Below are 15,041 nucleotides of genomic sequence, written 5' to 3'. Positions count from 1 at the left end.
ATCTACACTGGTCGACTGTTTGCTACTGAGCCCAATTCAAGAGGATGATTTTAATCTATAAGCCCTAAATATTTGAAATAGCATTTATCCCTGTACCAACCAGGCCCTAAGATCTGCAAGGGAGGCCTTTCCAAAAGTCCTGCCACTAGCCATGGCTTATTGTGCAGTGACTCAGAATAGTGTGGAAGCACTTCAAGGAATGCAGGTCTCTTGACTGCAACCTCAGTTTTTTTCATATGCCATAACAGTACATAGAGTAGGGATTTTAGACAGATCTCTTAGTCTTTGAGAAAATATGCATATCTGCTCTATGCAAATGGAGAAAAGAGTGTCCTCCATGTTGAAAAAATCATGATCTCTAGCTCTTATGGGGGCACAGCAAAGCTATGATTGTGTAAGGAAATGACATGGGGCGCCTATTTCTGAGAACAGGTGGGAAGCTATACTGTCTCAACAACCAGTGTTCACCATTTCAACAAAAGTAAGGTAGTCTGCCCTATAGGTTTGCTACAGATGGCACCTGGTCATGCTCATTTGCATCAATAGAGCCATATCAACTAGGAGATAGGGGCAGGGAAGGGTCAATCTTTCATCTTTGGTGGCTATCTCCAAAAATCAAGGGGTTTTATCAAATGGCCTTTGGGATTATATCAGATATTATGTCATTACTGGTCCCTCTGGAGGCCACTCTTGCACTATTAAGCTTCTCTCTGGAACAAAGGCGCTAGTCGTACATAAAGACTTGGGTCACATCTACACCATACATTTAAAGCACTTTTATATCACTTTAACAGCCATAGCTTTCCCAAAAGAATTCTGGGAATCATAGTTTGTTAAAGGTGCTGACAGTTGTTAGACCTCTCACAGAGCTGTAATTCCCAGCACCCCTAACAAACTACAATTCCCAGGATTCTTTGAGGGAAAGCCATGACTGTTAAAGTAGTATAAGAGTGTTTTAAATGTATGGTGTGAATGTGACCTTGGTAATACTGTTACTTGAGATGGCCAGAGCAGAAACTGCTCAACTATCAGAGGGCTTCACAAGTGCCTGGATGACTACAGTATGGCTACTGGCTCTACATAAGAAACTTACTGTCATACAGCTATCAAAGGCACACAGAGCAGGACAGGTTTGTGAACACGTAGATGCCATTGCTCTTGTATATAGGCAAGGGGTTAACTGGGATTGCTCTACCCAGCCAACAGATTTATTTCTGGGCTGATCTATGCCCATAAGTGTATGTGTGTGGGAGGGTAGTTGGTTCCACAGTCAATATTGTCATGTAATATAACGCAATTATTTGTTTTAGACAGAATAGTATTTATTTTCTTATATTTCTATCCCACCTTTCTTCCAAGGTGTTGTATATATAGTTCCCAGGCGGTCACACATTCTGGCACTAACCATACCCAGACCTGCTTAACTTCAGCTGGTTGGTCACTTCATATATGTTCTCAAACCATAACTTGGGGCTAGTTTTTAGTCCGCTTTATATCTTCATTATTATTTTAAATGTTTTACATCTGACTTTTGTTATTCTGTATTGAACTTGCATAAGCCATTTAGGGCAATTCAGTTTTGGGAAAGTGGCCAATATATTAAGAATGAATGAATAAACAAAGACTAAAGACCAAGTGGCTAAAGTGGGAATCACAGCTTTTCTATTGGTGTTTTTCCTTAATGTCTAATAAGATTGCAGAACATATTGAAGCTCAAACCATCTTATTTATTCAGCAGCAAGACCCAGCATCCTTGTTTTGGTTTTATTTCACTCCTCGTGGAATTTTGGAAACCATTCTTCAGAGATTTTCAGGAATTCTTTTAGGACCTAAAGAGCAACCCGGGATTAATTTTAATAGGCTATTCTGTCAGTGTTCTTAATAGTTATTCATAATTTCCAAATAATTGTGTTAACATTGAGGGTAGATTTGGATGAGCACACTTTGCAATCCCTCCCTCCAAATGTGTAAAAATACCAGTAACTCACAATAATACACACTCATCTGATTATGGAAGCTGTGGTCCACAACAGCTTATGTCATGATAAATTTGTAAGTCTTTAATGTGCCACAAGACACTCTGTTGTTTTTGGTGCCACAAACTAGCATGGCTACCTCACTGGAAATTATATATTTCCTTGCAATAACCAGTGTGGTATCTGTTCCTGCATACATTCCAGACATGCATCTTATTATGCATGGTAGGGGCATAGGTTTACCTCATATGCATAATGAACTCTCACTGTAAATGTGGTAAGTGAATATTTGAACCCATTCTCTATCTTACTCTGTGTGGTGGTTCAGACTGACTTCATGCTTTTTTTACCTTTGCAGATAGCAAACTGTACACTGGGATGGAGAACCTCAGGCCCAAGGGCTAAATGCAACCCTCCAAGCCTTTCTAGCTGGTCTTCAGTACTCTCCTGAAACCATGCCTCCTTCCAGACCACAACACTCAATGGCTGTACTCCATGCCCCTCTCAAGGGCTTTTGTCTGGCTCAAATGTGTTCTTGAACATGATCATATCTCTTATTTCACTGGATGGAGACATTTATTTATTTATAATTTGATTTATATCCCGCCTTTCCTCCCAGCAGGAAATTTGCATAACATGTATCGCCTGGATGGTTGACTATGAGGGAATATGGCCCTTGGGCAGAAAAAGGTCTCTGACCATACCCACATCTTTTCCTGTTCAGCTTAGTTTAACATAGGGCAAAACATAGGGAGAGGAAACCGTCTAGTAGTCCCAGGAGATAAGCTTTGATTAGTGCCAAAAGGAGCTTCCCTTCTGTGGTTAATACCAGTTGTGGGTGGAGTTAATCAGGAATCTGGTTAAGGAGGAAAGGATTCACCTCAATTCCTAGTATGCCTGATTGCCCCCTCCATGTTTGATATTTACCATTTCAGAAAACAGAAGTTACATATTTAGCGTCATGTGCAACTTGCTCCTAGTTAGAAAGCATCTCTATGTGTATAGCAATGACTGTTATAAGCAGTAAGGCCTTAGAACCTTCTTAAAAGTAGTATCAATGAGAAGTGCCTGCACCTCCCCTCCTTTAACATGGAGTTACCTCAGTTTCTTCCAATCTCTACCTGAAACTTAGCATAGTCCAAACTAGGAATCCACAGTGGAAAAGTGAGGCAGAACATATTAAGGAACCTATGTTTTTCTCAAAGAATGCTATTTAGAGACCAGCAACTTCATTTTCTACTTTTAATGGAATCTAACATGTTGACAATCCCAGTCACTAACTTCAAAAACCCTTTCACCTACTTTGGTTAGTAGAACATAGCAATAAAGTTCTCAACCACAAATCTGAGTCTTTTAGTACTATAAAGTATTGCAAGGCAAGGTTTCAGGAAGCATTCAACAGATGAGCATTCAACCAATATTAGCCATGTTGAAACTGTGGCCTCTAAGAGACTTATTTATACCTGTCTGTTTTTAATACAGTTTCGATTTAACTACATTGTCAAAGAATAACTATTATATATTTGACTGTATCAAGTAAACCTGCAGCTTTAATTTTCTTAGCATCTGGCTATATTAAATCTGGTATTATACAGTGGCAACTATTTACTTATCTTAAATATTTTTAGTTGATTTTCCACTAATGCTCTCCAAAGCAATAGACAGAACAAAAAAAAACAATTTTTTTTAAAAATGGGAAAAACATTAAAACACACATGCAGAAACAACAGTCACAAGCAGGAAACTGAAATCAGCTAGACAGCAGACAATAAAACCAATTGATCAAAACAGAGCAACAAGGACATACCTCAGTTAAAAGCCTTGGTAAATATAATGGGATTAACCTGGTGCTTAAACAATAATAATCAAGGTACCTGCCAATTTTATCTGGGGTGCCATCAATGACAAACTGCCATCATTGAAAAAACTCCCTCTGGCTAACAAAGGTTTTACAAAAAAGGAAAAGAAACATTTTGTTTGAAAATGAAAGAAAAAGCTCTCTCTGGAAAGAAGTTTCTGAATCTAATCTTACACATTGGGCAGGTTCATATGGGAGAAGGTACCCTGAGGCTAAGCCATTTAGGACTTTAGAAGTCAAGACCTGTACTTTGATTTGTGCCCAGAAACATACTGATAGCCAGGCCAGTGTAAACCTTTTGGTATATAAAAAAAGATACCAGTTAATGGTCTAACTAATATATTCTGAATAAGCTGAAGTTTCCAAGAAACCTTCAAGGCAGCCCCATGTACAATGCATTATAGTAATCGGCAAGTGGGCATGGGTAACTATTCTGGACAGGCTATCTATGACCAGAAAAGGCTACAGATCATGCCAATGCCTAAGCTGGTAAAAGGCACTTCATGCTACAGATGCTATTAAAGCATCCAAAGAGTTGGATCTAACACTGCCCCAAGCTTTTATTAATTTTATTTGTATTTTACCAGTCAACAATTTACAGTGGTCTGTCAAGGGTTTCCTCTGGTCACACTGGAAGCCTGGGCCACATCACCTGAAACAGCTCCACTAGATGACAGTATACTAAATGGTTCAAAAGGATGCCATGGTTGATGGTACAGCTGGCAGAAGAAAGCTGCTGTGGCAGCTGGATCATTGGGGAGTCAGGGGGAAATGTGAAAATTTGTATCATCCCTCTGAGTTTTCAAGGCACTGCCATAGCGAGGACCAGCTCCTAATTGTGACTTACCAGCAAGATCAGTCATCCAAGAAGCTTACAGTGTGACAAGCATGGGGCTGGGTTTCGACTGTTTTTAACAGCAGCTGGGACAAGCAGCAGAAACAGCAGCAGAGACCCACTGTGTCACTGTGGAGCCTGGGGACAATTTTGAATTTCCATTCCCCTGACTCTCCAAGGCACTTATCCCATGGATGGGAGAAAGGGCAGCTGGTGCCTCCTTACTTCCAGATATTTCTAGAAGCCTGTGCCTGTGATCTATTATCAAATATTGTCATATTTGAAACTGCACAGGGTACACAAATGAGAAAAAATTACAAGCAGAATTCAGTGCAAAGAAAGAACAGGTGGGCTGCTTGCAAGATATATGAAGACATATTTTGTTCTTCACTGCCATGAGCCAAGATGGCGGCAGAGGCTTCAGTCCCTTAGGGAAACCTCAGCTGCCATCTTGGTTAAGGGCAGCGCTGCACATGCAACCACACAACAGCCAAGAAAGATAGGTTGAAGGAAGGGAATGGCAGGGGCTCCGGAGCTCTCGCCATGCGATCCGCAGCAGCGATCCTGCTGCGAATCGCAGAAGAGGAGCACCAGGGGCCAGGGCAGACTTGTGCCCAAGGGCTCCAGCATGTCTGAGGCCAGCCCTGCAAAGGACGTTCCCAACTCTACCTGAAGATGCCAGGGATTCAACTTGGGATCTTTCGCATGCAAAGCCTGTGTTTTACCACTGAAGTACAATTTTCCCCCTACACATCTTTATTTCAGGGCAAACAGAAGAAACCCAAGTGACCAAGTGCTCTACACTTAGACAAAAGAACAAGGAAATGTTCAAGAGAAAAATAGCAATACAAAGTTGGGTATGCATACTTAAACCTAGAGAGTGTAATTTCAACACAAATGAGTAAACAATATTCAGCTTTAATCTCCTCAAAATAATTATATATACACACAAAGAAACAAGGAAATATATGTCCATTAAATAAAATGTCTAAAATATTGTTATTGCAAACACACACATATATATATAACAAAACATCATCTGTTGCAGCCAGCAACAATATGTCAAACACTTACATGACAAACTGTTGGGTTATAGACCAAACACGTTTCTAGCCTATAAGGGGCTTATTCAGTGGTCAATATATCAATCTTGTCACTAAATAACTACTATTTGCTGGTGTGCCACTACAACATATACTGATCTATCTTCTCCTAAGAATATATACTTTTGCTGGCTGACCTTTGGAAAATTAACATCTTGGAGAAAGAGAAATTAGAAATGACTGGATAACATATACAACAATATCCATATCTCCAGATTAATCAATGAGTGTAAATATTGTGCTTGGGTCCTGCTTGTGGGCTTCCCACAGACATCTGGTTGGCCACTATGAGAACAGGATGCACTGACCTGATCCAGCAGGCTTTTCCTATGTTCTTAGAGCTTCTCATGTTACTGAAAGGGGGGGGGCTTATAACTACTATTACAAAAAAAAACGATGCATCAAATGAAATATCCCAGAACCACAGTAGAGACAGGGGAAGAATTTGATCCGTTTACATTTAAAACTGAATCTCTCAAATTCACACTTTCTGAAACAAAATGAGGACCAAAACACAGCCATCCACTGAAATTTGCCATTATTCAAATTTTCCAATGCTGTTCTTCAACTAAACAACATTTATGAAAATACATATATTATGGGAATGTGTACATAAAATGAATATATTAATGAAAATAACAAAAAATGTATTCTGTTAGAAGAAATTGCTTGCAAAATGTGTGCATCAGTCAAAACTGCATACAAAATGTGTTTATTAGGAGAAATTTGTACTAAAATGCTGAAGAATTTTCATGAGGAAATTGCTACAAAAATGTAAAAAACTGAATTTAAAACTGAGAAACTGAGAGAACCAAAATGGACAGATACTTTAATTCCTAAACCATAGTGACTGAAGGAAATATACCAAGCATATAGTCCAACTATAGTTCTGAAAATTGATGTGGTTTAGATGCCATGTGACTCTTAGATTGTCTTTTCTGGGGTTTTGTTTTTATTTATATTCTAATACCCATTGGCTATAAACAATAAAAAGATTTGCTACCTGAATTATTCATACAGGGAAAATATATGTAAAATATCATCATAAATACCTATTTAGAATTTCAGTGAAAACTGTAAAGGAAGGAGATTCTGTAACTTTATAAACCACATATCTAAATTATTCATATCATCAGCAAATATTTAATGCTTAACCTATATATACAGTCCTGCCATGTAAAGTTGCTTTTGGTTCTGTCATATTCTTCAAAACAAAAATGGAATCATAGATGAATACCAGAAGATGTTGGTATGAGCCAAAGCCCATTCAAGTCTTTCTATTGATTTAAAGAACTTTCAAGTTAGACCCTAATGAAAAAGCTATGTCAGAACAATTCCTTTACATACCTGCCTACTAAGATTTCACTTCACACATCTGACAAAGCAGACTGAAGTCCACAAAAGCTTATGCCATAATGAATTGTTAGTCTTTAAAGTGCTACACAATTATTTGACTGTAATAGCTATGTGAGGTGATTATTATGCAAGTCTATTAAAAATGGGTGGGGAGAATTGTTGCACTCCCACCTGCTATCACTCTGCCTTTAGCAGAAGGAGACACATTTTCTCAGTTAGCACTCTAAAACAATGCTGCTTTAGGGACTTTGCTTTATTCCCCCCAGCCCTTGCTAACCAACATATACAGTCAAACTTCAAATCTTTCTGTCTCTAGAAGATCACAGCCTTGGGTTGGACCCCTGAAACCTGCTACAATTATTATTTCAGGTACTCTGCTACCACCATTGATACTATATCCACCTTGTTTTATGTCTTGCCCACCCTTGAACTCCTTGCAATAGCTGGCCAAGAATCAGGTGAGTTTTAAACCAAACAGTTTTATTTAACAAATGATATGACTAAACAAGAATACTTTTAACTCAGATCTCAAGTGTGTGGTTACAAATTGTAGTTCTTCAGTTCATACAAACTACACTCACTAAGTTCCTTAACTACTATAAGTACAACCCTGCCTCACTACCCACTTCTAACCACCCCTCCAACCCTTTCCCTCTCAAGTCTGTGTCTATCTCTTCAAACATCAATTCCCTATCTGTCAGCTGTCATTTTCTCAAATATAAACATTCAACCCTCAGACACTCAGCCAATCACAAACCAGCCTACACCAACATTCTATCTCACTCATTCCCTCCTCCCATCACTCACCACTTACCTTAAATACAAAAGCATACATTTTAACATACCAATGCAGAATATTACAAGAATTAATTCAGTTTGCATTTTAATACAAACCTATCCAATTCACATTTTCTGAAACAATATGTGAAATTGAACATCAGTATCATTTGAAATTTGCACTTCTCTGAATTTTGCAGCACAATTCTCCAACCAACCAATGTGTAGATTAGAAGAAAGCATGCATATATTAGTGACAATGATATATAGACCTACAGTACATTATATTAAGGGAAATTGCTTGCAAAAACGAATTATGTTAGGAGAAATACACACCAAATTGCTAATGAATTTTGTAAGTTTTTTAAAAAAATCATGAACTAATGTGGAAATGTGAGAACTAAACTTAAGGTTGGAAAAATGAGAAACCAAGAGAAATCAAAACTGGCAGATTCGTCCATCCCTAATGCCTATATCTTTGCCAATGAGTATATCTAACATTTCAGTAGCAAATAAAAAATGTAATTGTGCATTGATTGAAATAGCAAAACAAAACAAAATGAATGCACTACAATATCAAATCTCTTGATGTATTACATTTCTTAGCATGCAACAAAAACAAAAACACCAGAAAGCAGTAAACTATACATTTTTTAAAAAGTATGATTAAACCATACAGTTGCTTCTGGAATTAGTATTTTTATTTTACAGTGGCCTGTAGTTAAAGCAACCATTTATTACCGTTTTTGTAATGCTACGCTGGAAAAGCAGAAATCAAAGCTACCCATATATGCAGTCCCACTATTTTTTTGTAGCAATCACAAATTAACCATGTCAAGATCATTGAGTTCCAAAATCCTGGAAGGCCTAGCTCTTGTAAGACACTCTTCAGTTGCCAGTCTTACCAGGGTTGGAAAATAACAAAAAAAAACACCTGTAAGATAAATCATGCTACCACCACTCCTTCTCTCCAACAGTTTGGGCCAGGAGAAACCCAAACCTTAAATTACACAGATGTCCCTGGGATTTCAAAGAAGCAACAGCTAAAGACCAGACTCTCTGCTTCTTGGAGCTCCAGGCCAAACAGACTATTCAGTAGCAAGTAGCCAAAGAGGCCTAGATGCTAGACTTAGCTCCAAGGCTCACCTGGAAGAACACACCCATCAATAAATGTAAGATAGCTTTATTCAAAGTGGCTAGTTAAAAACAACATCATAGAAGTACCGAAAACACCCATAAAATTACAGAGGTAAAACATCAGCATTGAGAATCATAAAACAAAATAAAACAAGAAAACTAACTAAGCCTAGCTCTAAACAAACCAGCATAGCTTAGGAATGTGAAGGATCTTGACCCCACAAGGAACAGAAGAAACACATCACAGATGTTGCAAGGCATCAGGGAAGAGGTGGGGCAAAAGCTGACCTTCTATAGAAAAAAGCATAGCAACTGGATGGAAATCTCAGGGTCAGTCAGGATTTTCCTGGGATGGAACTTTCCAGGGGCCCTGGCCATAGTGTATATGTGCAGATCCACAGCGTTAACAAGCTTTAGCTGTGGCCTTGAGCAGCTTGCAAAGGTAACACTGCTGACAACAGCATAAGTTCATTTCTTTGCTGAGGACAGCAAACTCTTCCCAGAAACAGGATCTTTACCTATAGTTTAAAGTGACAGAGCTATATTCTTAGGCCAGAAAAAACAGGATTTCTTGACTAACCATATTCATAAATGACTGTTCACAAGTGGTCCCATATAAAGACCCAGCACTGCACTGCATTATCTTACCATTATACCATAAACATTCAAGGATGCCTACCCTTTTGTTATTGGACGTCGTTTTTTCATCTCTGCAGTCTCCTTGGATTTTGCAGAACCTTTGGAATCAACCTTTGAAAACAAAAATAATTTAATAAGATTATACAGAACTGTAAAACAAATGGCATTGAAACCTTAGCCCTATTATGGCATTATATATACAAGCAAAACTAATACTTAAGTGAGGAGTAGAGCTGTTCCAAGTAGTCCTGATCCTATATTGAGCCCACCAAGTAGCCCCTGGCGTCTGCATATATAGTTCAAACATCTGCAAGGAGGGGGCCTTCATGTCTGTGGTTGTACTCATGGTAAGGGAATGTGGCTACTTAGTGTGGCCCTACTCACATTTTGCTTTTTATTGTAAGCATAAGGCATTATATCACACCTATTTACTAACCATCATGAAGAGTCATTCATACAATTGGAAGATTTAGGTGGGACTTGTATATTATTTTTAGTGAAGAATATTAAATTCTGAAACCTAAAATACTGATCACAAGTTGAACAAAATGAATGTGTCTCCAGTTGAGTGATGTGAGAAGTGCCTGCTTCCATCCTCCTCCCCTATTTAAAAGCCATTTTCATAACTTTAAGCAGTCTTTTGTATTTTTTTGTTAAGAGTTCAGTCTCAAGGGGTGTAGGATGCCTTAAAGTACTGAAATGGTACATAGTAATAACTGTAGCCACTTCACACATATAGTGATGCCATTCTCCTTTTGGGAGGAAGGGCCGGATATAAATTTAATAATAAAATAAATACAAATTCTAAATAAAGGAAAGAATACCTGGGTTAGCATTCAATACTGTAAAAGCTGATTTCTTGGTTGACAGAATCCATGAAGCTGGAATAGTGTGAGGTCAGTTTTGCATCTGGAATGTTACCAATTTGATTTTTGTAAAAATCTGAAATTTTACAGCCACAAGAGTGACTATGTACTATAACCAGCATGGATTTTTCACATTCCACAATGTTAAATTGAAAATACCCCCTATGCCATTCTGATGCTTCCCATAAGCTCATTTCAAAACAAAACCTTACAAAAATTATAGTCCTGAACTCAGAAACGCTTACTTAACAACCCTCTAAATTTTCATGGCAATACACAAAACGCTCTGACAGAATAGAGAGTTCAAAATGTAAAAAAAAAAGGGGGAAGGGAGATGAATGATGAGAGAAATATAATTTTCTAGGTTAGATTCTCTGTAGAAGTAACACAGGAAAAAAGCAATATAAAAAGAACACAAAGAAACATACAAAAAATGTATTTCTCCATCTTTGGAGATACAGTCCTGATTGCAGGTGTTGCCACCACTTACTATATACTCAGAGGCACGTTATCAAATTATTCTAAGCTACACAGGAAGTGGATTGGACTGTGAAAGACCAACCCAAATTGTGTTTGCATTTTGACAAATTTGTAGGGCAGGACAATATCTCAGAGAGGAGGTCAGGTCTCCTGCTCCCCTGATGCATTCACAGTAGCTACCCAATTTCCCTGCTTTTTAAAGTTTAATAGAAATATCTGTTGGCTATAGGTATGTTCTTAAATGCAAGGATCTTTTGCCTATTAGTGAATATTCATATTCAAATAAGAGTTCAAGTAGGATAAAGTAATTAAAAAAAATGTACATCCCAACTTCATGTGCCACACTTAATATCTTCCAGTCTAGAAACCATAATCTTGAGATCTTGCTTCTCTAAAATCTCCAGTACTGGCATGGATTAGACTAGATCTTAATACTCAGAAACAGAATTGGTTCACTTATCCATGTTTTAATGTTTCTATATATTAGAAATTCTCTAATATGTCAAAGTCTGGCACCCACAAAACTTATTTTGTGGTAGCTGTGTACAGTATGTGGCAAGGATAAGAACATAAGAACATAAGAACATAAGAAGAGCCTGCTGGATCAGGCCAGTGGCCCATCTAGTCCAGCATCCTGTTCTCACAGTGGCCAACCAGGTGCCTGGGGGAAGCCCGCAAGCAGGACCCGAGTGCAAGAACACTCTCCCCTCCTGAGGCTTCCGGCAACTGGTTTTCAGAAGCATGCTGCCTCTGACTAGGGTGGCAGAGCACAGCCATCATGGCTAGTAGCCATTGATAGCCCTGTCCTCCATGAATTTGTCTAATCTTCTTTTAAAGCCATCCAAGCTGGTGGCCATTACTGCATCTTGTGGGAGCAAATTCCATAGTTTAACTATGCACTGAGTAAAGAAGTACTTCCTTTTGTCTGTCCTGAATCTTCCAACATTCAGCTTCTTTGAATGTCCACGAGTTCTAGTATTATGAGAGAGGGAGAAGAACTTTTCTCTATCCACTTTCTCAATGCCATGCATAATTTTATACACTTCTATCATGTCTCCTCTGACCCGCCTTTTCTTTAAACTAAAAAGCCCCAAATGCTGCAACCTTTCCTCGTAAGGGAATCACTCCATCCCCTTGATCATTCTGGTTGCCCTCTTCTGAACCTTTTCCAACTCTATAATATCCTTTTTGAGATGAGGCGACCAGAACTGTACACAGTATTCCAAATGCGGCCGCACCATAGATTTATACAATGGCATTATGATATCGGCTGTTTTATTTTCAATACCTTTCCTAATTATCCCTAGCATGGAATTTGCCTTTTTCACAGCTGCCGCACACTGGGTCGACATTTTCATCGTGCTGTCCACTACAACCCCGAGGTCCCTCTGTCCTGGTCAGTCACCCCCAGTTCAGACCCCATGAGCGTATATGTGAAATTCATATTTCTTGCTCCAATATGCATAATTTTACACTTGTTTATATTGAATTGCATTTGTCATTTTTCCGCCCATTCACTCAGTTTGGAGAGGTCTTTTTGGAGCTCTTCGCAATCCCTTTTTGTTTTAACAACCCTGAACAATTTAGTGTCGTCAGCAAACTTGGCCACTTCACTGCTCACTCCTAATTCTAGGTCATGAATGAACAAGTTGAAAAGTACAGGTCCCAATACTGATCCTTGAGGGACTCCACTTTCTACAGCCCTCCATTGGGAGAACTGTCCGTTTATTCCTACTCTCTGCTTTCTGCTTCTTAACCAATTCCTTATCCACAAGAGGACCTCTCCTCTTATTCCATGACTGCTAAGCTTCCTCAGAAGTCTTTGGTGAGGTACCTTGTCAAACGCTTTTTGAAAGTCTAAGTACACTATGTCCACTGGATCACCTCTATGTGTATGCTTGTTGACACTCTCAAAGAATTCTAATAGGTTACTGAGACAGGACTTTCCCTTGCAGAAGCCATGCTGGCTCTGCTTCAGCAAAGCTTGTTCTTCTATGTACTTAGTTAATCTAGCTTTAATAATACTTTCTACCAGTTTTCCAGGGACAGAAGGATAATACTAGTGTAGCAACTGACACCTTGATAGAGATGAAATCATATAGTTACATGAGAGAAACATCTCACCATTAACAGTGTTGTGTGAATCAGCACGGAGTCTTTTGTAGAAAATAACTTGAAAATATGATAATAGAATCACTGTGCCAAGACTGCACTGTGCTTATGGCAAACTAGCAACCTGAATCATATCACAAACACATACACAAAAATTAACTTATACAGTAAGGTCCCACTCATACGGCAGGTTAGGTTCCAGACCCCAACCAAAAAGCGAAAACCGTCGAAAAGCGGATCAGCTGTAGCTCAGGGGTCTGGAACCTAACCTGCTGATCGCGCCGGAGGAGGAGAAGATCAGCTGTAGCACGCTGTTCCCCTCCTCCGGCGAGATCAGCTCGAGTGCAGTAGTCTGATCGCGCCAGAAGAGGAGGAGATCAGCTGTAGCACTCTACAGCTGGTCTTCCCCTCCTCTGGTGAGATCAGCTGGAGCACGGGGAGCTCCAGCCCCCCCTCCAGCTGATCGCCCTGCTGGCGCTGTATTAGTAGAACGCCAAGAAGCGGGCCCTACTGTACATCATCCTTAGCCCATATTATGATGTCTAGCCACCATATATGCAGAGGATGCCGGCGGGTAAGAGCAGACTTATTTATTTAATAACATTTATATGCCACTTGATTGTAAATAAACTTCTAAGTGGTTCACAAGAATTATTAAAATTATCAACTAAAACAGTTAAAAACAAGCAATTAAAAGCATTTAATAGATAATTAAAGTTAACTAAAAAGAGATTAAAACACATCAACATCTACGTGTCTGGATAGGCTTGCCTAAACAAAATGTTTTATGCAGAAGCCAAAGAGAGTACAGCAAAGACATATTGCATTGAGCAGGGGGTTGAACTTGATGGCCTTATAGGCCCCTTCCAACTTTGCTATTCTACGATTCTATGATGTCTGTCTGATGTTGCTCAGCAGGGAGTTCCAAAATGTAGATGCTGCCACCCTCAGAGACTGAGTTCTTAAAAGTATTATGTGGCACCTGTAACAGTGTCAGTTCCACAATCAAAACTGTCAAGTGAGCATATATGGGTAAGGCGATCCTGCAAGTAAACTGGTCCCAAGCTGTTAAGGGCTTTATATACTAATAGTAACATCTTGAACTTGGCCTGGTAATATATCAGCAACCACAGCAGAGCTCTGATGTTATGTGCTGACAGGGTCACACTCCTGTCAACACCAGTGCTGCAGCATTCTGCAATAACTGAAGTTTCTAGATCAAGCACCAGACAGGGTGCCAATCCACCAACAAGCCTATCCCCCCACCAAAAAGTGCACTGTTACTTTTTCTTTTACTCACTACTCCCTCTCACTCACTGTGCCTCTTTGTTTAGAGTCCATTACCATTAGAGTGGTAATGTATTATACAGAATTATATTATACACCCATCATTATAGCTCCCACCCTCAACTTTAAAAATCAACAAATCTCCATCTTTCTCCCTTAGTGTGTGATTTTATTTATTTATTTATTTAATTTAATTTATATACCGCCCTAAGCCCGAAGGCTCTCTGGGCGGTGTACATAAAAAGTAAAAGCAAGCACAATATATAAATACAATAAATACAATAACTCAAGAAACAAAAACACACAAACAATACGAGAACTAAACAACATCCAAAATACAACATAGTAATAAAATACTGTAAAAATACACTTTAAAATGCCTGGGAGTATAAAAAGGTTTTCACCTGGCGCCGAAAAGATAGCAGCGTCGGCGCCAGGCGCACCTCATCAGGGAGACCATTCCACAGTTCGGGAGCCACAACCGAAAAGGCCCTATTTCTAGTCACCATCCTCCGAGCTTCTTGATGGGATGGTACTCGGAGGAGGACCTTAGATGTTGAGCGCAGTGTACGGGTAGTTTCATATTGGGAGAGGCGCTCCACCAGGTATTGCGGT

The 15,041-nt window shown here is 39.2% G+C and overlaps 1 protein-coding gene across 1 annotated transcript in view; it reads right to left on the bottom strand.

Annotated features, from left to right (window-relative positions):
- CCDC7 (coiled-coil domain containing 7) overlaps window positions 1-15,041 on the bottom strand; it is a 430,640-nt gene that overhangs the window by 311,530 nt on the left and 104,069 nt on the right. Inside the window, exon 17 of the mRNA XM_061586654.1 lies at window positions 9,722-9,792. Coding sequence (XP_061442638.1) covers window positions 9,722-9,792 — 71 coding nt within the window. The remainder of the gene's footprint in view (window positions 1-9,721; window positions 9,793-15,041) is intronic.

The sequence above is a fragment of the Rhineura floridana genome, chromosome 10 (assembly GCF_030035675.1).
Source record: "Rhineura floridana isolate rRhiFlo1 chromosome 10, rRhiFlo1.hap2, whole genome shotgun sequence".
NCBI classification, from domain to species: Eukaryota; Metazoa; Chordata; class Lepidosauria; order Squamata; family Rhineuridae; genus Rhineura; species Rhineura floridana.
This window is presented reverse-complemented; position numbering and strand designations above follow the sequence as displayed.